Source organism: Oncorhynchus tshawytscha, linkage group LG06 (assembly GCF_018296145.1).
Source record: "Oncorhynchus tshawytscha isolate Ot180627B linkage group LG06, Otsh_v2.0, whole genome shotgun sequence".
NCBI classification, from domain to species: Eukaryota; Metazoa; Chordata; class Actinopteri; order Salmoniformes; family Salmonidae; genus Oncorhynchus; species Oncorhynchus tshawytscha.
The window spans coordinates 18,208,104-18,234,821 of record NC_056434.1 but is presented as its reverse complement, the minus strand read 5'-3'; the positions used below and the strand labels follow the sequence as shown (position 1 = coordinate 18,234,821).

General features: G+C 43.3%; 1 protein-coding gene across 5 annotated transcripts in view; it reads left to right on the top strand.

The window, feature by feature from the left end:
* LOC112252175 (unconventional myosin-IXb) overlaps nt 1-26,718 on the top strand; it is a 119,042-nt gene that overhangs the window by 9,864 nt on the left and 82,460 nt on the right. For all 5 annotated transcript variants that reach the window (XM_024423182.2, XM_024423180.2, XM_024423181.2 and 2 more), the window contains exon 2: nt 25,341-26,247. In XM_024423182.2, the coding sequence (XP_024278950.1) occupies nt 25,408-26,247 (840 nt within the window). In that variant the 5' untranslated portion in view covers nt 25,341-25,407. The remainder of the gene's footprint in view (nt 1-25,340; nt 26,248-26,718) is intronic.

The window sequence follows — 26,718 nt, the reverse complement described above, 5'->3', positions numbered from 1 at the left end:
TCAGTCTCTCGGTCCCAGCTTTGATGCACCTGTACTGACCTCGCCTTCTGGATGACAGCGGGGTGAACAGGCAGTGGCTCGGGTGGTTGATGTCCTTGATGATCTTTATGGCCTTCCTGTAGCATCGGGTGGTGTAGGTGACCTGGAGGGCAGGTAGTTTGCCCCCGGTGATGCGTTGTGCAGACCTCACTACCCTCTGGAGAGCCTTACGGTTGAGGGCAGTGCAGTTGCCATACCAGGCGGTGATACAGCCCGCCAGGATGCTCTCGATTGTGCATCTGTAGAAGTTTGTGAGTGCTTTTGGTGACAAGCCGAATTTCTTCAGCCTCCTGAGGTTGAAGAGGCGCTGCTGCGCCTTCCTCACGATGCTGTCTGTGTGAGTGGACCAATTCAGTTTGTCTGTGATGTGTATGCCGAGGAACTTAAAACTTGCTACCCTCTCCACTACTGTTCCATCGATGTGGATGGGGGTGTTCCCTCTGCTGTTTCCTGAAGTCCACAATCATCTCCTTAGTTTTGTTGACGTTGAGTGTGAGGTTATTTTCCTGACACCACACTCCGAGGGCCCTCACCTCCTCCCTGTAGGCCGTCTCGTCGTTATTGGTAATCAAGCCTACCACTGTTGTGTCGTCCGCAAACTTGATGATTGAGTTGGAGACGTGCATGGCCACGCAGTCGTGGGTGAACAGGGAGTACAGGAGAGGGCTCAGAACGCACCCTTGTGGGGCCCCAGTGTTGAGGATCAGCGGGGAGGAGATGTTGTTGCCTACCCTCACCACCTGGGGGCGGCCCGTCAGGAAGTCCAGTACCCAGTTGCACAGGGCGGGGTCGAGACCCAGGGTCTCGAGCTTGATGACGAGCTTGGAGGGTACTATGGTGTTGAATGCCGAGCTGTAATCGATGAACAGCATTCTCACATAGGTATTCCTCTTGTCCAGATGGGTTAGGGCAGTGTGCAGTGTGGTTGAGATTGCATCGTCTGTGGACCTATTTGGGCGGTAAGCAAATTGGAGTGGGTCAAGGGTGTCAGGTAGGGTGGAGGTGATATGGTCCTTGACTAGTCTCTCAAAGCACTTCATGATGACGGATGTGAGTGCTACGGGGCGGTAGTCGTTTAGCTCAGTTACCTTAGCTTTCTTGGGAACAGGAACAATGGTGGCCCTCTTGAAAAACAAGCCATACAGATATCCGCCATGTTGTGGAGTCAACAGAAGTCAGAAATCGCATTATAAATATTCACTTACCTTGATGATCTTCATTAGAATGCACTCCCAGGAATTCCAGTTCCGCAATAAATATTTTTTTTGTTCGATAAAGTCCATCATTTATGTCCAAATACCTCCTTTTTGTTCGATCCTTTAGTTCACAAATCTAAATTCACGACGCGCAGGCCAGACAAAGTAAAAAAAATCCATTACAGTTCGTAGAAACATTTCAAACAATCTTTCGGATGTTTTAACAAATCTTCAATAATGTTTCAACCGGAGAATTCCTTTGTCTTTAGAAATGCAATGGAACGCAGCTACCTCTCAGGGAGCGCGCGTGATCAGCTCATGGCCTTCTGGCAGACCTCTTACTCAATTAGCTCTTATTCTCTCCTCCTTCACAGTAGAAGCCTGAAACAAGGTTCTAAAGACTGTTGACATCTAGTGGAAGCCTTAGTGTAAATTTGGTCCTATTACACTTCCTATGGATAGGCAAAGAGTTGAAAAACTACAAATCTCAATTTCCCACTTCCTGTTTGGATTTTTTCTCAGGTTTTTGCCTGCCATATGAGTTCTGTTATACTCACAGACATCATTCAAACAGTTTTAGAAACTTCAGTATTTTCTATCCAAATCTAATAATATAATGCATATCTTAGCTTCTGAGCCTGAGTAGCAGGCAGTTTACTCTGGGCACCGTATTCATCAAAGCTACTCAATACTGCCCCCAAACCATAAGAAGATAACAGGTGTGCCTTAAGTTAATTTGTGGAATTTCTTTCCTTAACTTCTTGACGCTACCCATCCCTTTAGCGGGATAATTGTCATCAACAACCGCTGAATTGCATAAACTTACAAACGCTTGGATTGCTTTTGCTGTAAAGCATATTTTCAAAATCTGACACGACAGGTGGATTAACAAAAGCTAAGCTGTGTTTTGCTATATTGCACTTGTGATTTCATGAATATACATAAGTGCAATATTATTTGAATTCAATCCACCTGTCGTGTCAGATTTTGAAAATATGCTTTACAGCAAAAGCAATCCAAGCGTTTGTAAGTTTATCGATCTCTCAACAAAACATTATGTACACCTATCATCAAGTAGCTTGGTCACGAAAATCAGAAAAGCAATCAAATTAATCGTTTACCTTTGATCTTCGGATGTTTTCACTCACGAGACTGCCAGTTACACAATAAATGTTCCTTTTGTTCCATAAAGATTATTTCCATAAAGATTAACTCTGTTGCGCCAAGCAAAACGCTGCTGGCACCCGGCCATACAATGACGCGATGTTGTCTTTCCTGCTCATTTTTCAAAATAAAAGCCTGAAACTATGCCTGAAGACTTGACACCTTGAGGAAGCGATAGGAAAATGAATCTAGTTGATATCCCTTTAAATGGAGCAATGGCAGGCTATGGAACATGGAGTTTTCAAAATAGAAGCCACTTCCTGGTTTGATTTTCCTCAGGGTTTCGCCTGCAATATCAGTTCTGTTATATTCACAGACCATATTTTCACAGTTTTGGAAACTTTAGAGTTTTCTATCATCTGTCAATTATATGCATATTCTAGCATCTGGTCCGGAGAAATAGGCTGTTTACTTTGGGAACGTTATTTTTTCCAAACATAAAAATAGTGCACCCTAGCTTCAAGAGGTTATAATGCGTTTGAGTCCATATTATGGCAAGAACAGCTCAAATAAGCGAAGAGAAACAACAGTCCATCATTACTTTAAGACATGAAGGTCAGTCCATACCTTCGAAAGTTTCTTCATGTGCAGTCACAAAAACCATCAAGTGTTATGATGAAACTGGCTCTCACGAGGAGGCTCTCACAGGAAAGGAAGACCCAGAGTTACCTACTGCGGAGGATAAGTTCATTAGAGTTACCAGCCTCAGAAATTGCACCCCAAATACATGTTTCACAGAGTTCATGTAACCACTACTAAAGGACACCAATAATAAGACACTTGCTTGGGCCAAGAAACATAAGCAATGGACATTATACCAGTGGAAATCTTTCATTTGGTCTGATGAGTCCAAATTTGAGGTTTTTGGTTCCAACTGCCGTGTCTCTGTGAGATGCAGAGTCTGTGAACGAACAATCTCCGCATGTGTGGTTCCCACCATGAAGCATGGAGATGGTGTGATGGTGTGTGGGTGCTTTGCTGGCGATACTGTCAGTGATTTATTTAGAATTCAAGGCACACTTAACCATCATGGCTACCACAGCATTCTGCAGCGATACGGCCATCCCATCTGGTTTGGGATATCATTTGTTTTTCAACAGGACAATGAACAAAAACACACCTCCGGGCTGTGTAAAGGCTATTTGACCAAGGAGTGTGATGGAGTACTGCATCAGATGACCTGGCCTCAACCCAATTGAGATGATTTGGGATGAGTTGGACCGCAGGGTGAAGGAAAAGCAGCCAACAAGTGCTCAGCATATGTGGGAACTCCTTCAAGACTGTTGGAAAAGCATTCCTCATGGATCTGGTTGAGATAATTCCAAGAGGGTGCGAAGGGTGGCTACTTTGAAGAATCTCAAATATAACATATATTTTGATTTGCTGAAGACCTTTTTTTGGTTACTATATGATTCCATATGTGTTATTTCATAGTTTTGATGTCTTCACTATTACTCTACAATGTGTAAAAAATAAAGAAAAACCCTTGAATTAGGTGAAATAGAATATTTTATTGGTTCCATGATTGTGTACAAAAAAAATATCCACTAACATTGACCATGAAGTTCGCAATTTTCCCATTCACTGTAATCGGGGATCCTGGAAACGATGCCTGCAGTACCGCGGTCGGCTTCAACTTAAAATCCTCTATGTGAGGTGGGCAGTCGTTCTCCCCTGGCTGGGAGGGAGGAGTGTTCCTTTGTTAATGTAGCTTACCTTTCTGCTGCTTTTTGACAGTAACAGCAGTGTTACACATGTGTACACACCCTTATGTTATACTAGGGAAATTGTGTTTCCATAGCTAGGGCTGACAGTGAGGCCTTTGGAAGTGCATAATCAACAACCTCTGCATAATGAAAACAGTTGCTTTGTGAGAAGGTGTTAAAGTTCACAGTTAGCCATTGTTATGACAAAAATGTAAATGTAAGCTGAAAAGTACCAGTGGCCTGGCTTTGACCCCAAGTGAGAGCAGATCTGCCGGTGCGATGGCCCAGTGAGATGCCGGTGCCAGCCTACGTAGATTGTAACGCTCAAGTCTGAGCCTTTTGGATCACCCTGGGGTAAATCCTGTATGGAAATGCTTTGTCAGTTTACTCACCAAGCTACCCATTCACTGTGTCTAGTTTTCAAAAGGATGATGACAAGTTGTCATTATGTAGGCGTATTACAGTTGTGCACTCCGATAAGAATAACATCTGTCCCGATTTTAGATTTTCATTCATGCCAATGACAGAATGAGTTCTTCTGTACCACCATGATTTTTTTAACACTGTAACAATTGGTTCTTTCTTATACGCTCATCAGGGTTCCCTGAACTGATATTTTCTGAAAGCTTGTCCAATGTAGGCTAGTATATGGTGTTGCAGGTTCTGGGCCCAGGTCCTCTGTGTGTCTGTCTGTGATTGACTGGGGCTTTGATCAAAGCAAGCCTTTAATCCAAAGGAACCCTGTCTGCAGAAAATTGACAGGAATGCTCCTGGGTGTGTCGTCTTGTGGGAAGAGGGAAGAAAAAGAGCTTTGAATTCTGCAGCGAGCAGCTAACCGAGCTATGCGGTACGATTTGTGATGTACATTTGGTACAAACGTATGGCAAACACTTAGGATAGAGGGAAACTGATTGCTTGGAAGGCACTCCACATTTTTTCTGGCAACTCTGATCTCTCAATGTGGGCAATCCTGAGTTTATTGTAACTTTATAAATAGCTGTAATTACAGTATATAGTGAAAAAGGCAGACTGTCAATTTCAAGATGGCCTAAATTTGTTTGGTGCTGTTGTGCTTAGCCTTCATTCAGCTCACCACAGCCATCATAAAATAACACACTCAAAGCGAAACCTAATGAAATCATGATGATGATCAAAGACTAAACAATATGTTTTAGCTGGAGATTTGGTGTAATGTTCACCCACATAATGCAACAACCTTCTAGCACAGAATGACATAAAGCCTGTGCTGTCAGAGTCATGGACAGATGACTGACATTTTTAAAAGCCACTTGTTGCACCATGCACGTCAAACGACCTATCCCGCAAGATAGCATAGGCTTAGACAAGGTCATAATATGCACTTTCAAAGACCACATCACAGGTTTACGGGCAGCCCCTGTAGACGTGTTCCCTGGTTGTTTGTCCCAGACAGGGAGGGAGGTATACAGATACCCTTTAAAAGCACTACAAGTATCTCTCAACCCCAATTTCAGCATTTGCCCAAAATGCATTCAGGTGAGAGGTTGTAGGTGGAGGGAATTGCTCATAAATATTAATTTTGGAGGTGGGTAAAAGTAGTTGTACCTGGTCCCAACACTTTCTCACGAAAGCATATTTACCAGAAGTCCACTGGCACACTCTGATAATAAAAGTATGTGCATTGCTAGCAGACATGGCTCTGGACATTTAGCTCACAGTGGTAAGGCGCTGAGTTCCAGATGTCTATTGCCACTTGCGGAGTAAGTTTGAATCCCCCATAGGGCGTAAAAACAAATCTTTGAAATGTGGCCTCACATTTATGGTGGAAGAAAAGTGCAATCATCACCTTGACAACTAGGATTAGGGGCTCAATTCAATCCAACCCGCAAAGCAAATATTTAGCTTTTTTTCAAATGGTCAAAATACTAACAGATTGGTCTTGGGTACTGTATAAAAACCTACAACTACTACCAGGGAGACCCCCATCACAGGTATGCTTTCACTTTTTAGAATTAGAAGTGTGTGCGGGCACAGGATAAATATTCAAAATAAAGGATTTGAAGAAAATTAAAAAAAATCTAGAACTCATAACCATTGAACTATGAGCCAACTATTTTAGCAGACTGCACCACCAATCAAATATTTTTTTGTTGTCACATGCACCGAATACAACACCTTGCAGTGAAATGCATACTTACAAGCCCTTAACTAACAATGCCGTTTTAAGAAAATGCCTTAAAAAAAGTAAGAAATAAGAAAAATAATTAAAGCCCAGCAGTAAATGCAAATAGTCTGGGTAGCCATTTGATTAGCTGTTCAGGAGTCTTATGGCTTGGGGATAGAAGCTGTTTAGAAGCCTCTTGGACCGATTGCCATGCGGTAGCAGAGAGACCATTCTATGACTAGGGTGGCTGGAGTCTGACAATTTTTAGGGCCTTTGACACCGCCTGGTATAGAAGTCCTGGAAGGCAGGAAGCTTGGCCCCGATGATGTACTGGGCCGTACGCACTACCCACTGTAGTGCCTTGAGGTTGGAGGCTGAACAGTTGCCATACCAGGCAGTGATGCAACTGGTCAGGATGCTCTCGATGGTGCAGCTGTTAAACCTTTATGGAGGATCTGAGGACCCATGCTAAATGTTTTCAGTTTCCTGTGGGGGAATAGGTATTGTCGTGCCCTCTTCACAACTGTCTTGGTGTGCTTGGACCATGCTAGTTTGTTGGTGATGTGGACGCCAAGGAACTTGAAGCTCTCAACCTGCTCCACTACAACCCCGTCAACGAGAATTGGGGCATGCCCGGTCCTCCTTTTCCTCTAGTCCACAATCATCTCCTTTGTCTTGATCACGTTGAGGGAGAGGTTGTTGTCCTTGCACCTCCTCCCTATAGGCTTTCTTGTCGTTGATCAGGCATAGCACTGTTGTGTCATCAGCAAACTTAATGATGGTGTTGGAGTCGTGCCTGGCTGTGCTGTCATGAGTGAACAGGGAGTACAGGAGGGGACTGAGCATGCACCCCTGAGGGGCCCCCGTGTTGAGGATCATCGTGGCGGATGTGTTGTTACCTACCCTTACCACCTGGGGGCAGCCATTCAGGATGTCCAGGATCCAGTTGCAGAGGGTGGTGTATAGTTTACGGGTCGTTAGCTTAGTGATGAGCTTTGAGGGCACTATGGTGTTGAATACTGAGCCGTAGTCAACGAATAGCATTCTCACATAGGTGTTCCTTTTTCCAGGTGAGAAAGGCCAGTGTGGAGTGCAATAGTGATTGCATCATCGGTGGATCTGTTGGTGCGGTATGCAAATTGGAGTGGGTCTAGGGTTTCTGGGATAATGGTGTTGATGTGAGCCATGACCAGCCTTTCAAAGCATTTCATGGCTACAGATGTGAGTGCTAGGGGTTGGTAGTCATTTAGGCAGGTTACCTTAGTGTTCTTGGGTACAGGGATTATGGTGGTCTGGTCTGCATGAAACATGTTGGTATTACAGACTCAGACAGGGACATGTTGAAAATGTCAGTGAAGACACCCGCATGCTCAGAGTATGTGTCCTGGTAATCCATCTGGCCCTGCGGCCTTGTGAATGTTAACTTGTTTAAAGGTCTAACTTACACCGGCTGCGGAGAGCATGATCACACAGTGGTCTGGAACAGCTGGTGCTCTCATGCATGTTTCAGTGTTACTTGCCTTGAAGCGAGCATAGAAGTTATTTAGCTCGTGTCACTGGCAGCTCTCGGCTGTGCTTCCCTTTGTAGTCTGTAATAGTTTGCAAGCCCTGCCACATCCGACGTGCATCGGAGCCAGTATAGTACAATTCTATCTTAGTCCTGTATTGAAGCTTTGCCTGTTTGATGGTTTGTCGGAGGGCATAGCGTGATTTCTTATAAGCTTCCGGATTAGTGTCCCTCTCCTTGAAGCGGCAGCTCTACCCTTTAGCTCAGTGCGAATGTTGCCTGTAATCCAGGGCTTCTGGTTGGGGTATGTACGTATAGTCTCTGTGGGGACAACGTCCTCAATGCACTTATTGATAAAGCCAGTGACTGATGTAGTGTACTCCTCAATGCCATCGGAAGAATCCCGGAACATATTCTAGTCTGTGCTAGCAAAACAGTCCTGTACTTTAGCATCTGCTTCATCTGACCACTTTTTTATAGACCAAGTCACTGGTGCTTCCTGCTTTCATTTTTGCTTGTAAGCAGGAATCAGGAGGATAGAATTATGGTCAGATTTACCAAATGGAGGGCGAGGGAGAGCTTTGTACGCGTCTCTGTGTGTGGAGTAAAGCTGGTCTAGAATATTTTTTCCCCTTTGGTTGCACATTTAACATGCTGATAGAAATAACGTAAAACTGAATTAAGTTACCCTGCATTAAAGTCCCAGGACACCAGGAGCACCATCTCTGGATGAGCGTTTTCCTGTTCGCTTATGGTGGTATACAGCTCATTAAGTGCGGTTTTAGTGCCAGCATCGGTCTGTGGTGGTATGTAGACAGCTACGAAAAATGAAGATGAAAACTCTCTAAGTTGATAGTGTGATCTACAGCTTATCTTGAGATAATCTAACTCGGGCGTGCAAAACCTTGAGACTTCCTTAGATATTGTGCACCAACTGTTGTTTACAAATATGCATAGGCCCCCGCCCCGTGTCTTACCAGAGGCTGCTGTTCTATCCTGCCGATCGTGTATAACCCACCAGCTGTATGTTCTTAATGTCGTTGTTCAGCCACGACATGGTGAAACATAAGATATTACAGTTTTTAATATCCCGTTTGTAGGATATACGTGCTTTCAGTTTGACAGATTTTTCCCCCAGCGATTGAATGTTAGCTAGCAGGACCTAAAGTAATGGCAGATTAGCCACTCGTCATCTGATCCTCACAAGGCACCCTGATCTTTTTCCGTGAAATCTCAGTTTCCTTCTCCAGCGAATGACAGGGATCTGTGCCTGGTCGGGTGTCTGTAGTATGTCCCTCCTGTCCGACTCATTGAAGAACAACTCTTCCTCTAATCTGAGGTGAGTAATCGCAGTTCTGATGTCAAGAAGCTCTATTCGGTTGTAAGAGACGGTAGCAGCAACATTATAGCGGTGGTATAAAAAGTACAATTTCTTGACATGACCTCCATTGTCCTCTATTTCTTGTTACGATGGATGTAGTTACAAATATAAATGTATAATCCTCAGACCCTACATGTTTTTTTTTTTTTGTAAAAGCAGATGTGTATTTAACAGTAAGCAACAATATTGAATTTGGTCATGTGCAGAAATATGCCTTACTGTCTTTTGAAATGTTGTTTTAAGACAGACTAGTCAAGGAAGCATCATGCTAAATATATTCGGCAAACGCCATTTACCAAGACCAAATAAGGCGCTCTGTCACCTTTCATAGTAAGCCTTGAGGTGGTACCACCCAGCACATCTAGAAAGGAGTGTGTTTCATACCGAACCCCTCCTTTTGACCTGACGTAGAGGAACCTTCTCAAGGTGCATCTACTTCACAATTTCAAGTGTAATCATCGGAGGCAAAAAGAGCTAGATTTATTTCTAAAATACCAACATGTATCACTTTTGCAACGAACTGTCAAAATGAAGACCAATTGATGTTTCACTATAACAGCCTAAAACATCTGTTAAATGGATTTATTTTTTTTCTTTCATGAAAGTTACTCTAATATATATTTTCCTGTACAGTCGTGGCCAAAGTTGAGAATGACACAAATATTAATTTCCACAGTTTTGCTGCTTCAGTGTCTTTAGATATTTTTGTCAGATGTTATACTGAAGTATAATTACAAGCATTTCATAATTGTCAAAGGATTTTATTGACAATTACATGAAGTTGATGCAAAGAGTCAATATTTGCAGCGTTGACCCTTCTTTTTCAAGACCTCTGAAATCTGCCCTGTCATGTTGTCAATTAACCTCTGGGCCACATCCTGACTAATGGCAGCCCATACTTGCATAATCAATGCTTGGAGTTTGTCAGAATATGTGGGTTTTTGTTTGTCCACCCGCCTCTTGAGGATTGACCACAAGTTTTCAATGGGATTAAGGTCTGGGGAGTTTCCTGGCCATGGGCCCAAAATATCAATGTTTTGTTCCCCGAGCCACTTAGTTATCACTTGACGGGTTGACGGGTTGTTTGCGCGGTTGAGGATTGATAAGCTCCCCCTCTATATGTGGTCAGTGAACCAGGCCCAGAGACATGACAGGCACTCCCCTGCACCAGACTAAACCGGGCTGCACCAGACCCAGTCCCAGCATCCATCCTAAACCTGGCTGCACCAGACCCAGTCCCAGCATCCACCCTAAACCTGGCTGCACCAGACCCAGTCCCAGCATCCACCCTAAACCTGTCTGTTCCAGAATCACTGCCATCAGTCAAGGCCACCATGCTTTCTCCCTTCCCTCTGACCAGCAGTAGAGGTCCTGGGTGTGCTTTGATTTCCTGTTTGGACCCTTAGCCTACTTTCTGATCTGATACTGAAGCTTTATGAACTTCATAATTTATAGAGCTACTGTAATAGGCACTTTTTCATAGCTGAGTCACTTGAGTCGGTGGTTATGTATAAAGTAATGTTTATAATAGAAGCAGTGACGTGCTGCTCTTGAAGAAGATGAGTATCAGTGGCCCGTTTCAGTGTGACAGTGTCCTCTGGAGACCAAGGCTCAGTAAATACATCTTACAAATAAACACTGCCTTCGTAAGAGAGGAGGATAGGGTGAGAGAACACAACACAGGACTGAAGAGAACTGCTCATAATGGAGCACCCACCCACTATTTCTCCTTGAAGTTTAACGGCCCCAGGGATGGGTGCAAAGGAGGGAAATTGGAGGAAAAACAAGAGAAATCAGCCAGACGAGGCAGTAACGGTGACAAACGATTCCCATTGAATGTGCCAGCTAGTCCAGCAGCGCCCACGACAGCCAGTTTGACTGAACTGAACTCTGTCTGGCTACAGAGTAAGGGAAGGGAAAGAACAGAAGACCTTGGCGCAGTGTTGTTCAGGATTGGCCGGCATCACCTCGTTGTTTGCTTTTGGTCTATTTTTACCTTTTCAAGTCAGTCTGTTCATAGTTGAATGTCTCCATATGTACGTGTTTGAGTATTACTTCTGATGTCTGGCTGTATAGTAATATAACAGACATTCCAGTGTCCATATGGAAATTATTTTTATGGTATGTTTGGTTGTTCAACTGTATTGGATAGGGGCAAAGTTGGGGTTTTGGATGGCGTTCAGTTCAGAAAGCTTTTCCTTTGGTGTCAGTCATCAAAACAATTTGCCAAAAGCCATTCAGATCATAGTGTCAGTAAAAAACCAGCCTGTGGATTTAAGGTTAGAAAGGAGTTATCCTCCCTAAGGTGCTTAATCACATCTTAATGCATGAATCCCCACCCCAAACATCACCAGGGAGTACACCACAGTGAAGACTGCCCCAGTGCCCTATAGGAGATTACTCAAGACCTCCTTAGTAACAGACAAGCTCCTTATATCTACATGCTGTTATATGTCCCTGTTTTTTATGGCAATCCCAGTTGAACATATGGTTTAGTCTAACGAGATGTAGTCAAGGTCTAATTGTCTGCTTGTAGTAGGAGGGAGCTGAGAGAGAGGGCTTAGCTAAGCATGGACTTGGTGCAGCAGCAGGGTTGATGGTTATTCTGGTGCCACTATGGAGTCATGTGTTTGGGAAGTGTTTTTAGAGCAGTGGCCCACATGAGTGCCCCCGCACAATATCCCTTCTGTCTGCCTCCTTGCCTCAACTGATTTCTGCCCCTCGACACACACAGCTGCCCCCGCCCCCCTCAGGCTTATCCAGAAGAAATACAACATTACTGAATGTACAAATATGCTCCTCTGTGATGTAGAATGAACAGTTGTCAGCTCTAGCGTTAATAGTAAGCTCTACGGTTTACATTTTTCTATGCAAAATTCCATACAGTGTACATCGCAGCCCATTGATTAAACCCCTGAGTCTGAGCAGTTTCCAGAGCAGAAAGCATTGGGACTCACCACCCGCCAGGATGGCCCGAGCCATGGAACACTCTGGATTTCATTATTGGAAACATGCCACGGTCCGTGTTTCATGTTGACACTGCATTGAGTTTTTTTCTTCGTTTCGGCTTATCAGCCTGATTGACGGCACATTTACCATCACCATTACTGCCCATGCAAGCAACCTTCTGGATGAATGAATTGTCTGCTGGGAAACTCCTCTATTGTCTGCATGCTGGTCAAGGATGTAAACAAATTTGTGAACAACATTTTAGAGAAATAAGCTTTTTGTGCATATGGACTATTTCTGTGAGGCTCTCACTTTGGGCCAAAGTCAGGCCACTGGTACTGCTCAGCTGGCATTTACATAACAAAAGCTAAACTGTAAACTTAAACACCTACTCACAAAGCAACGGTCTTGATGATGCAGAGGTTGATTCTGCTCACCCCAAGTCTTTCGTGTCACACTCCTGATAGAAATACCTGGTGTGGTGGAAGTCTTAGGTGGAACTGCAGCATATGGGCTGGTGCCTGATCTAGCACACTCCACTCATTTCGTCTCCTGGCACTGACACAATATGCAGGGGAAACAAACTGACTTGGCATCTGGACTTCATTACTGGAGCATTGCCACATATGAGGCTACAGGGGTGCATAGCTGGGGAGCTGTGGCCAGGCCTGTTGGATTACCAACCCGCTGTGTAAATTACAAAGAAGGTTTTTATTGAGCACGGGTAAAATTGGTGTTGAATTCCCTGAAGAAGAGCGGGAGAGGTTCGACACAGTCTCATCCCGGGGTCATGGTCCAGTTATATATTTTGCAAACATACGCCCTGCTGCGTACTTTCCAAACAGCCCTCTGCACTGTCTGGAAAGCCCTTAATGAACACAGGGTTAGGTCTATACCTGCCTTCAAGAGATGTGAGATGGTGGCAGCAGCCGGCTACTGGCTATTTGTTTATCTATTGATCCGTTGTGCATGTTTTTGCTGTACCTAATCACTACAGTGCAGTCAGCTGAGCATAATTGCAGTCATCCCATTTGTGCTCTTACTTTTGGTTTTGGTATATTCCACTGGTTATGGAGTGGATGTCTTTCTGGTTCATTGTTCTTCTTTCCTTTCTTGTCTGTCAGCTTAGTTTTATATCAAATTGATCAAATCAAATGCAGTTGGGGATCCCTGTATTTTTTTCCCTGAAGAAAGAAGCAGATGTGCTTGAGCTCATGTTTTATTGTTCATGGCTGGCCAGGCTTAGGAAGCCGAGTGGCGTTGGTGGTGAGGGGGGCTGCCTTCCTCGCTCTGCTGGGGAAGGAGGGGGCTGCATGCCTTGCTCTTTTCTGCTGGCCTTTGAGTTTCTCTCGGCCCTGGTCGTCTGCTAGAAGAGTAAAGTCTCCAATTGAGGTGATTCTGAAACAAAGGCAGCGTTTCTGTTTCAGCCACATGCTCCAATGAGAGAGACTCTTTCATTCAGGCTTACTGGTTGCATCTGCTCTCTATAAAAGGGCCTCTGGCTGATTTACCACTGTATGCCCTTCTCTTTGTTCCTTGGGAACAATTGCAGCTTTTCGACTGTTACACTAGTGTATGTATACCACCTATGTTATACTAGGGAAATTGTGTTTCCATAGCTACAGTGAGGACTTGTGAAGAGCAGAATCAACAACCTCTGCATAACCAAAACAGTTGCTTTGTGAGAAGGTGCTTATTCTCAGTTATTTAAATGACAGCTGAAAAGTATCAGTGGCCTGGCTTTAACTCTTAAGTGTGAGCAGGTTTGCCGGAGCCATGGCCCAATGAGACATGGGTGCCGGCCCACTTAGATGGAAACAGAATACTGAGGTAAATCCTGTATGGAAATGCATCAATTGCGTTTGGCCCCTGGCCAGCTCTGCTGCTTATCCCCATCAGGCTAGCTGCTGATGGACGCCTCAATCAAATGTATTCATAAAGCCCTTCGTACATCAGCTGATGTCACAAAGTGCTGTATAGAAACCCAGCCTAAACCCCCAAACAGCAAGCAATGCAGGTGTAGAAGCACGGTGGCTAGGAAAAACTCCCTAGAAAGGCCAAAATCTAGAAAGAAACCTAGAGAGGAACCAGGTTATGAGGGGTGGCCAGTCCTCTTCTGCCCTCAATGGCCCTCATCTCCTCTTCCTGCAAAGAAGAAGTAGGTGGTCTGCAGGAAGATATCCACTGGGTGGACAACACATTAGGAACACCTTCCTAATGTTGAGTTGCCCTCAGAACAGCCTCCAATTTTTCAGGGCATGGAGTCTACAAGGTGTCGAAAGTGTTCCACAGAGATACTGGCCGATGTTCACGCCTATGCTTCCCACAGTTGTCAAGTTGGCTGGATGTCCTTTGGGTGGTGGACCATTCTTGATACACATGGGAAGGTGTTGAGCGTGAAAAAAACAGAAGAGTTGTTGTTCTTGACACACTCAAACCGGTGCGCCTGGCACCTACTACCAGATCCTCTTCTAAGATACTTAAATCTTTTGTCTTGCCCATTCACCTTCTAAATGGCACACACACAATCCTTGTCTCAAGGCTTAAATCCTTCTTTAACCTCCTCCCCTTTATCTACACTCATTGAAGTAGATTTAACATGTGACATCACCAAGGGATCATAGCTTTTGTACTGGTCAGTCTCATGGAAAGAGCATGTTTTGTACACTCCGTGTACTCTTCCTCTGAGACTGATAGAGTTGCCTCTTAGCTAATCCTGACATCACACAAATGGGAAACCTAACCCTGACAGTCATCACAGCATCATGGGAAGATTTTGTATTATTTTCTCTGCCCCTCCCACTTGCCTGGTTCAAAGGGAATGTCTGCTAGCTCCGGTCTTAGGAGACCAGGCGACTCAGAATCCACTTCCTGTGGGTGGAACCCCATAGAGCTGTGACGTGTGTGTGTTAATGACCAAATGCCTTCATTCGTCTGTTTGTGAGTCTCTGTAATGGCTCATTCACTTCCTGCCAGTCACCAAGTGGTGGCTCAGCTCTGAGCTCTGTGTTAGCAGCAACCTGACAGGCGTTTGGAGTTCACAGACTATCACAGTGACGTGCTCGTGATCTCATGGTTGTCAGCTCCGCGAGGTCATAAACCCGGAAAACAACTGGTCATAAATCTATAGCTAGACTCATTTATTATGGGACGGGATCCTCAGTCTCAACGGTATGGCACTTCTACTGTTTCCCCTATTATTTTTTCAGCAGTGGCAAAGTTAGCGGGGTAGGGCCGTGTTTTTGGAGGCCCTATTAGCCGCAGAGACAATGTTTTAAAATTAATTTCCTGCAATTCTACACATTTTGCTATGGGATAGAGGGACTATTTTACATTTTCAAAGCTAGTTTTATGCAATTCTACAGATTTGTCATTGGGCTGAGAGACATTGTAGTTTCAAAACTAATTTCCTGCTATTTTTATATTGGTGGTTGTTAGTTCTCAAAGATGATCTTGTTTTAAAAATAAATTGAGCCATTATCTTTACTTCGTACTTTATATCTGGGTTTAATCGTTTAAGTTTACACTTAAATATTTGTTTGTTTTAATAATTTTCTAAATAGAGTTTTTGTAGTTGCAGCCACGATTTAGCATATAGGGGAAACGCTGACCTTGAGTGGGGTTTATAGCTCTACATGGAGTGGAAGAGTGAGTAACATGGCATAGTTGGTATTCCAAGCCAGGCTGTCGGGCGACTCGCTCAAGTCGCAACGTTTCCCTATCTCTCCGTGGATCAGTTATGTTAATAAAGGCTGTGTATGTTATGTGTTTGCTGATTTTTGTGCATTGCTCCATATGGAAGCTGGCACCACAATGTTTTACTCATGTTTCCAGAAATGCATCCCTAATTTCCATTACACAAAGTTGGTTTGGCACTCACATTTTGATGTACTTCCAATTAAGTAGTTATGCCATTTGTGTGCAGTTATGTCTGTCTTCCTGATGATGTCCTTAGAATTCAATAAAACTTAACAAATCAAATTTTATTTGTCACATACACATGGTTAGCAGATGTTAATGCGAGTGTAGCGAAATGATTGTGCTTCTAGTTCCGACAATGCAGTAATAACCAACAAGTAATCTAACTAACAATTCCAAAACTACTGTCTTATACACACAAGTGTAAGGGGATAAAGAATATGTACATAAAGATATATGAATGAGTGATGGTTCAGAGCGGCATAGGCAAGATACAGTAGATGGTATCGAGTACAGTATATACATATGAGATGAGTATGTAAACAAAGTGGCATAGTTAAAGTGGCTAGTGATACATGTATTACATAAAGATGCAGTAGATGATATAGAGTACAGTATATACGTATACATATGAGATGAATAATGTAGGGTATGTAAACATTATATTAGGTAGCATTGTTTAATGTGGCTAGTGATATATTTTACATTTCCCATCAATTCCCATTATTAAAGTGGCTGGAGTTGAGTCAGTGTGTTGGCAGCAGCCACTCAATGTTAGTGGTGGCTGTTTAACAGTCTGATGGCCTTGAGATAGAAGCTGTTTTTCAGTCTCTCGGTCCCAGCTTTGATGCACCTGTACTGACCTCGCCTTCTGGATGATAGCGGGGTGAACAGGCAGTGGCTCGGGTGGTTGTTGTCCTTGATGATCTTTATGGCCTTCCTGTGACATCGGGTGGTGTAGGTGTCCTGGAGGGCAGGTAGTTTGCCCCCGGTGAACTTAAAACTTGCTACCCTCTCCACTACTGTTCCATTGATGTGGATAGGGGGGTGTTCCCTCTGCTGTTTCCTGAAGTCCACAATCATCTCCTTAGTTTTGTTGACGTTGAGTGTGAGGTTATTTTCCTGACACCACACTCCGAGGGCCCTCACCTCCTCCCTGTAGGCAGTCTCGTCGTTGTTGGTAATCAAGCCTACCACTGTTGTGTCGTCCGCAAACTTGATGATTGAGTTGGAGGCGTGCGTGGCCATGCAGTCGTGGGTGAACAGGGAGTACAGGAGAGGGCTCAGAACGCACCCTTGTGGGGCCCCAGTGTTGAGGATCAGTGGGGTGGAGATGTTGTTGCCTACCTTCACCACCTGGGGGTGGCCCGTTAGGAAGTCCAGTACCCAGTTGCACAGGGCGTGGGTCGAGACCCAGGGTCTCGAGCTTGGAGGGTACTATGGTGTTAAATGCCGAGCTGTAGTCGATGAACAGCATTCTCACAGGTATTCCTCTTGCCCAGGGGGGGTAGGGCAGTGTGCAGTGTGATTGAGATTGCATCGTCTGTGGACCTATTTGGGCAGTAAGCAAATTGTAGTGGGTCTAGGGTGTCAGGTAGGGTGGAGGTGATATGGTCCTTGACTAGTCTCTCAAAGCACTTCATGATGACGGAAGTGAGTGCTACGGGGCGGTAGTCGTTTAGCTCAGTTACCTTAGCTTTCTTGGGAACAGGAACAATGGTGGCTGTTTCGAGGGCTGTTACTGAGTGTTGAGTATCAAGCTAATTGAAATATTGGTCATATCACAAGTGATACAGTATTCATTACAGTCTTTACGATTGAAAAGCCACAGCAAATTACCCAGTGATAGAAATGTGTGGTCTTACACAAACTGGCCTAATTTACATTGCTCAAAGGGTGCTTTCATGGGACATCATGAGATCGTAGGCCTAATCATCATTGTTGTTGGTTTAATTGTTAGACAATTATCTTTACACTTACTAAATAAAGGTCATGAGAATATTCTGATTTAGGCTAGACCTAGTCCCATTGACGATTGAGGGCATAGGGGTACCTTCACCAATAACCTAAGTATATAAGGAACTTGTTTTTTAAAATTCCTTATCTGCCCGCCGTAAGCAGTCTGAAACCTGAGCTTAGCCACAACCATGGATCCATTATCTTTGTTTCTGGAATTCTGGGCATCCTCCGCACTTCCCAGAAGGTTCTGAGATAAGCTAAAGCATTCGCAATAACCCATTTTGATTGCATTCTGAAGCCCCTCTTACAGCTTTGAAGCCATTCTGGGTATCAGTGGAAAGAGTTAAACTGACAGATGTAAACCAGACCAGCTCATAATGCAGGATAATGATAATGCAGTTTTTTGTGGTCCAATTGTGCATGCATGCCTTGCCATTTTTTGGCTTAGATTTCTGGGGTTGTGGTCAACAATCGAGTCACTGTCTGCTGTTTTGAAGCTCTCTTTCCCTTCTGAAATGGGACCTAAATGATTCTAGAGTTTGTCTTACTATTGATGCAATTCTCTGGACATGGTCTCTTTACTTTGTTACTGTTCTGTCTGGGAGCACTATATAGTGAATGTGGAGAAGATGCCTGCCTTGGTAATTCAGGCTTTTTGCATGTTTACCAAGATGAAACAATGGATTTTAAGATAAGATAATGTTATGATAACAAAACAAACCTATTCCTTGGTTGGGAGTGGGACTGTTTTTTTGGGGGCATGTAGGTCAGCATTTTTGTTTTTTTCACATTGTAAAACCCAACTCTTGCCTGGTGACAGCAGGGATAAATGATGGGTGTATGCGACTATGTGCCTACAGTAATAGTTCTGTATCTTGTTACTAAAGCATTACCTCCTGCCTGCCATACAGTGATTTAGATCAGTTTCTTCTCTGTCTGTGTCTCTGTGTCTGTCTGGTCACTTAGTAGAGCTACCAATTCCAAGTTATAGTAGGTTACATTATACTGGGCTATACTGATGGTGAAGACCGAAATTAAAATATAATAACGGTCATCCTTTTAAATAGGTCTACATTCATTTTAAAAAATGAACTTTATTTTCATGTAGATAAACTTGACCTAATAGCCGTAGTAAGCAATTGTTTTGCTAAGGTAGTCTGTCTATTAAATTGTCATTACCACCTCTTTCCAACTGGCGTTTGATGCTCCAGTAGTTAAACCGCTAGATGCGCAGGGGTGTAGAAGCTCTAGGCTATGGCACTTCAGGAATAAAAGTTATTTTATTTTATTCAATTCACATTTTTACTGCTTGCTAGTAAATAAATCGGTCTTCTTTTAGGATAAACTCAGCAAAAACAAATGTCCTCTCACTGTCAACTGTTTATTTTCAGCAAACTTAACATGTGTAAATATTTGTATGAACGTAAGATTCAACAACTGAGACAAACTGAACAAGTTCCACAGACATGTGACTAACAGAAATGGAATGTGTCCCTGAACGGGGGGGTGTCAAAATTAGAGGTTGACCGATTAATCGGAATAGCCGATTTTAATTAGGGCCGATTTCAAGTTTTCATAACTATCGGTGTTTTTGGACACCGATTTGGCCTATTTAAATACTGGCGATTTTTTTTTTTTTTGTGTTTAAATTTTTATTTTATTTATTTAACTAAGCAAGTCAGCTAAGAACACATTCTTAACGATGGCCTAGGAATGGTGTGTTAACTGCCCTGTTCAGGGGCAGAACGACAGATTCTCTGGGATTCAATCTTGCAACCTTACAGTTAACTAGTCCAACGCTCTAACCACCTGCCTCACCAGGAGCCTGCCTGTTACGCGAATGCAGTAAGCCAAGGTAAGTTGCTAGCTAGCATTAAACTTATCTTATAAAAAAACAATCAATCATAATCACTAGTTAACTACACATGGTTGATGATATTACTAGCTTGTCCTACGCTGCATATAATCGATGCGGTGCGTATTCGCGAAAAAGGACTGTTGTTGCTCCAATGTGTACCTAACCATAAAGGGACGGAAGCTATACTGTTACACTGGCAATACTAAAGTGCCTATAAGAACATCCAATAGTCAAAGGTATGTGAAATACAAATGGTATAGAGAGAAATAGTCCTATAATAACTACAACCTAAAACTTCTTACCTGGGAATATTGAAGACTCATGTTAAAAGGAACCACCAGCCTTCATATGTTCTCATGTTCTGAGCAAGAAACTGAAACGTTAGCTTTCTTACATGGCACGTATTGCACTTTTACTTTCTTCTCCAACACTTTGTTTTTGCATTATTTAAACCAAATTGAACATGTTTCATTATTTACTTGAGGCTAAATTGATTTTATTGATGTATTATATTAAGTTAAAATAAGTGTTCATTCAGTATTGTTGTAATTGTCATTATTATAAATACAAATCGGCCGATTTGAATCTGTATCGGCTTTTTTGGTCCTCCAATAATCGGTATCGGTATCGGCGTTGAAAAATCATAATCGTCCGACCTCTAATACATATATACACACACACACACACACACACACACACACACTAGGGGTCGACCGATTTAATTGGAATGGCCAATTTAATTAGGGCCGATTTCAAGTTTTCAGAAAGTTTCTTAAAGTAGGCTTGTCTGGACTTCATCTCTTTAATCAGAAACAAAACTGTTTCTTGTTGGAAGGTCAATTGAATGAAACCTAGCCAAGCTCCGTTCATGATTCAGCCATTAGGATGCATGCCTTGTTATTTTTCCACTAGTGTATGATTTTTCTCTCATTACTGCATCCTCTCTAGTCAATGAACAACATATTGCCACAGAGAATGACCACAGCAGCGTTGGTGACGTTATGCGAGTTGTTCAGAAAAGTGGAGTGGAAAAATGCATCGGACTTGGTGTGAAATGATTTAGTGGGTCAAAATCAGAATCTGTATTTTTTGGGGGGGGAATTCCTCTCCAATTAGACATTTCTTCATTTGTATACTATACTACTATTTAGAGGTAATAACTTGAATAATAATAATGTTACTGATAATGTAATGGTAATAGTGAAAAACTGTTTCTTTTTAAGTTTATGCACCAATCCCCTAACAGTCATGTAGGTGACCGTGTACTGTGACCTTAAATTCCAAGACAGTCAAAGCCCTACTCTGGGTTTTAGGCAGAATCAAATGTCTCATGAGCAACAGCTTAATAAAGCATGCCAGTCTCATCTGGTCCAAGGCAACATTGCGTTTTTACGTCGATCATGTGACTCTTGCTTTGAGTTTCTTTGGCGGTCAACCATGAAGAGCTGCCAAAAGCTTGAGACGGTTAGTTTCACTTCTCTCAGGAAATCACTGATATTCTTGAGTTTACAGCCTGAACAGTCTCTGCACTCTTTCTGCTAATTGACTATGTTTTAGGGTCCATATTGTAGTGTTACTGGAGCTCTGCCAAGGTGGAAGTTGAATCATCCATGAATGGGAAGTTGAAGTGTGTGTCTGTGTTTTTGTTAGTGTTCAACTCGGATGCAGATGCTGAGGTGAAGAGTTCTTTGCTGCTAACAGTAAAGTTTCTGTGGCGGTGCTATTTTTAGAGTAGGCCTATCATGTGACCGCTATTGTAGTGATTACAAACAAGTAACGGCATGGGCGTCTGACAACAGAACAATCCTCTTATAGTGGAAAATCTGTAAATCCCATGTGTGTAAATCGTATGTAGCCTACAGTCAGGGAGATTTGAGCCTGGGTTCTAGATGCAGACAAACCTGAGAAACAGGGAATATCTGTAAACATTAGGCCTATTCTTGTACACCAGACAGATGGACTGTGACACAAAACTGAAACTTGAATGGCAGTCCTTTTTCAATGTAAGATTTCCTATGATTTAAAACATGAATGTCAGTGATATTAGCATTGGCTTGCAAAACTACCGCTAACCTTCATACTGGAAACAGAGACATCAAAATGGTATCCACAAGTTAATCTGCCTCTGGGGAAGGAGACAAAGTGCCTCATTGCAAAAATACCGAAGTATCCCTTTAATAAACAGTTTTTTGTTGTACAGCCCTTGCCCCTTGGTATGGTCTACTTAGTTGCTCTCGCCCCAATTAGTTGATTGTTTGGTCATTAGGCTGTTGGTCGACTAAGATTGTTTTAGTCGAGCAGAAACAAATACAATTATTTATATACATACACTACCGTTCAATAGTTTGGGGTCACTTAGAAATGTCCTTGTTTTTGAAAGAAAAACACTTTTTTTGCCCATTTTAAAGGCCAGCATCCCGGAGTCGCCTCTTCACTGTTGACGTTGGGACTGGTGTTTTGAGGGTACTATTTAATGAAGCTGCCAGTTGAGGACTTGTGAGGCGTCTGTTCCCCAAACTAGATACTCTAATTTACTTGTCCTCTTGCTCAGTTGTGCACTGGGGCCTCCGACTCCTCTTTCTATTCTGGTTAGAGACAGTTTGTGCTGTTCTGTGAAGGGAGTAGTACACATCATTGTATGAGATCTTCAGTTTCTTGGCAATTTCTCACATGGAATAGCTTTCATTTCTCAGAACAAGAATAGACTGACGAGTTTCAGGAAAAAGTTATTTGTTTCTGGACATTTTGAGCCTGTAATGGAACTCACAAATGCTGATGCTCCAGATACTCAACTAGTCTAAAGAAGGACAGTTTTATTGCTGCTTTAATCACCACAACAGTTTTCAGCTGTGCTAACATAATTGCAATATGGTTTTCTAATGATCAATTAGCCTTCTAAAACAATCAACTTGGATTAGCTAACACAACGTGACATTGGAACACAGGAGTGATGGTTGCTGATAATGGGCCTCTGTACACCTATGTAGATATTCCATTAAAAATCAGCTGTTTCCAGCTACAATAGTAATTTACAACATTAACAATGTCTGCACCCTATTTCTGATCTATTTTATTTTAATGGACTAAAAATGTGCTTTTCTTTCAAAAACAAGGACATTCCTAAGTGACCCAAAACTTTTGAACGTGTGTGTGCGCAAAGCTGTCATCAAGGCAAAGATTGGCTACATTGAATCAAATCAAATGTATTTATATAGCCCTTCTTACATCAGCTGATATCTCAAAGTGATGTACAGAAACCCAGCCTAAAACCCCAAACAGCAAGCAATGCAGGTGTAGAAGCACGGTGGCTAGGAAAAACTCCCTAGAAAGGCCAAAACCTAGGAAGAAACCTAGAGGAACCAGGCAATGTGGGGTGGCTAGTCCTCTTCTGGCTGTGCCGGGTGGGGATTACAACAGAACATGGCCAAGATGTTCAAATGTTCATATATGGTCAAATAAAAATAATCACAGGCAGAACAGTTGAAACTGGAGCAGCAGCACGGCCAGGTGGACGGGGGACAGCAAGGAGTCATGTCAGGTAGTCCTGAGGCATGGTCCTAGGGCTCAGGTCCTCCGAGAGAGAGAAAGAGAGAGCATACTCAAATTCACACAGGACACCGGATAGGACAGGAGAAGTACTCCAGATATAACAAACTGACCCTAGCCCCCCGACACACAAACTACTGCAGCATAAATACTGGAGAATCTCATATGAAATATATTTTGATTTGTAAACACTTTTTTGGCTACCACATGATTCCATATGTGTTATTTCATAGTTTTGATGTCTTTACTATTATTCTACAAGGTAGAAAATAGTAAAAAATAAAGGAAAACCCTTGAATTAGTAGGTGTGTCCAAATTTAACTGGTACTGTATATTGGCGCGAAAGTCAGTGAACTAATCCATTGCGGAGGCCGAGACTAAAAGCCAATGTATACTTGATCAGAAAATGTGGTCGGATGCTCCATATGGAGGGTGTGAGGCAATTGCGGAGCCTCGAGGCATGCAGAGGCCAAATCGAGCTCCATGCCGATTCGCCGCCCAAAAGTTGTAACAATGTGGAGGGCTCTGTATTGCTCTGCATTGACATGATTGGTTGATGGTAGGTGGGGGAGATACATCTTGTAGAAAACACAAACTCACTTCCTTGACAGCAGCTTTGCATTGCTCTGCAAAGCGCAAGAAGTATGATTACCCTGACTTCTGCTGAGGCTGTATCACCTTAATAAAACATTTATTGTATTTTAACAGCAACAATTTCAACCTAGACTTTTATTCAACAATACTTTCTACAGTAAGATGTACAGTAGGCCTGATCAATTTTCGTCTGTTCTGTTACTTAGGGTTCCACTATCTCAAACTGTGTGTGTGTGTGTTCTAATATAAATCTGTGTGATGTTAGCAATAATTTTGTTCCAGTTCAGAATTACAATTATTTATTGTATTTTAACAACAACAGTTCAAAGTTAGACAGATATGTAAGAGTTTTTTTAAAGGGGAAAAATAAACATGAATAGCTATTTTAAATGGGTCATTTGTTTTTGTCTATATTACATTTGTTTTAGGCATAAGGGCAATGACGTACCGATATTTACGTATAGTTGCATATTTTCATATGTTTGGGTGCCAGGAAATCACAGAATTTCTAATTTGGGTCCCAGGCTGAAAAAGAACCCTTGCTCTACTCTATGGTTTAGTTTGTTTACTGTCTGTTTCTATGGGTGTTTCTGTTTATACCACCACATGTGGCTTTCTTGTAGGCTAATCATAGAGATGGGCTTCTTACGTGAAGTGAGGAGATTAAGCCTGCATCAAACTAATGCTCTAACCACAGCTTTAGTGCGCACTTGCAGGAAAATAAATGTCTTAACTAAACTTTACGCACACGATAGACTAGTGTGGGTAAATCATACACAGGTTCACTTTGAGCTCAGTGATAACCGGAACGTGACACATCCAAAGCTGGGTCCCTGCCCTCAATGTAGGCCCGGGCCGTTTGTGAACATCCATACACCCTAATAAAACGGCTGTACCACAGTTTCCTTCAAGTAATCATGCAATTGAGCATGTCACATTAATCTGCACTGAAGGACTAAGCATTATCCTCTGTGAAAGGCCTATGCTATGCTGTAGAAAAGTGTTATTGTAATATTACTCAAGCATTAAGAAGAGGGAAGGATTTATAATTCCCTTAATTGTAGTGAAGCCTACATTGCTTCATTTAAATAGTTGAAGGCTTTTTCTAATCCACTAAATTAGAACCACCTTTTCAATAGCCTGCGTATGTGCTGTGATGCGAGTCACATTTCCACTCCTCAGCTGGTTAGTCCAAGACAAACAGCAGTTTGGAGTTCACACACTGTGGTCTGTGAGTCTTTGTTTAAAAACCAACCCATTTGTTAGCATTTTGAAACGCAGGCGTAATGTCGTTGTGGCAAACTGTTTAGACCTTTGTGAGACTGCAATGCCCAAATGGGAAACGGCCACTATCTGGAATAGCTGAATGTCTTTCGTTTAGCCTATATGAAACTATTTTCTTAATTGAAGACTTGATCCAATACAGGGTCGTTTGGCACAGGCACTTTTAGCGTGCATGTGGCTAACAGTTAGCATCACAGCTCTTGTTGCTTTCAGTCAGCTCCCTGCAACTAAGCTCTGCTGTGACATTTTTTTTTCAGCTTTTGAGCTTTAATGTATAACTGTCTCAGAAAACATTTGTTCTCCTTTGATCCCCAGGTGCTGGGTGGTGAGAGAACAGCAGGCAGTGCAGACGGCATGCTTAGGTAACTCCACCTGGCCCAGAATGAGTGTCAAAGATGGCGAATGCGGAGCACCTAGCCAAGATGGACGGGCCTACAACCTGCAGGTCTACCCACGGCTCTCAGCGGACTGCCCATCTTGCTGCACTCTCAAGGTGCCCAAGGAGGCCACAGCCGCCTCCGTCACACAGGACGCAGCCTTGGCCCTGGGCCTGGACCCCAAGCGGCTCTACGTGCTTGCCGAGGTGAAGGAGTGTGGCGGGGAGGAGTGGGTGCTGGAGTCCTGGGACCTCCCCGTCCAGAGGGTCCTGCTGTGGCCACGGAAGGCCCAGGAGCATCACCTTCAGAGCGAAGGTTTCTACTTCCTCCTCCAGGAGAGGAACCATGACGGCACCATCCACTACGTCCACCTCCCCGCTCTCTGCAAGGAGCAGGAGGCCCAGAAGCTAGCAGCCAGAGGCTTTCTCCCCCCACGCCATGATGACTTTGACGACCTGTGTAACCTTCCGTCACTCAATGAGAGCAGCATCCTGGATAACCTGCGCAACCGCTTCCACAAGAAAAAGATCTACACCTACGCCGGGTCTATCCTTATCGCCATCAACCCCTTCAAGTTCCTATCCATCTACAACCCCAAGTACGTCAAGATGTACGAGAACCACCAGCTGGGGAAACTAGAGCCGCACATCTTTGCCATTGCGGACGTGGCATACTACGCCATGCTAAGAAAGAGGGTAAACCAGTGCATTGTTATCTCTGGGGAGAGCGGCTCGGGGAAGACCCAGAGCACCAACTTCCTCATCCACTGTCTGACGGCCCTCAGCCAGAAGGGCTACGCCAGCGGGGTGGAGAGGACTATTCTAGGGGCTGGGCCTGTGCTGGAGGTAAGGCTATTTCTATTCGTGTGAAATGAAGTTGGGGCTCTTACCTGAGGCTGTGGCAGTCATGAAATGTCAGCTAGTTATTTTCATGCAAAAGACTACCGGTCCCACGGTAATTGACTGTTAATAAACATAAACACGTTTAGCATCTCCAGGTCACCACGTCCCTTTGGAACATCTACATTTAACCTGTCTAGGACTGCTAGCGGAACACCTCGCCAACAGCCAATGAAATTGCAGGGCGCCAAATACAAATCAACAGATCTCATAAATCAAATTTCTCAAACATACAAGGATTAGGCACCATTTTAAAGATAATGTTCTTGTTAATCCATCCACAGTGTCAAAAAGGCTTTACAGCGAAAGCTCCACAAACGATTATGTTAGGTCACCACCAACTCACAGAAAAGCCCAGCCATTTTTCCAGCCAAAGAGAGGAGTCGCAAAAAGCACAAATAGAGATAAAATTCATCA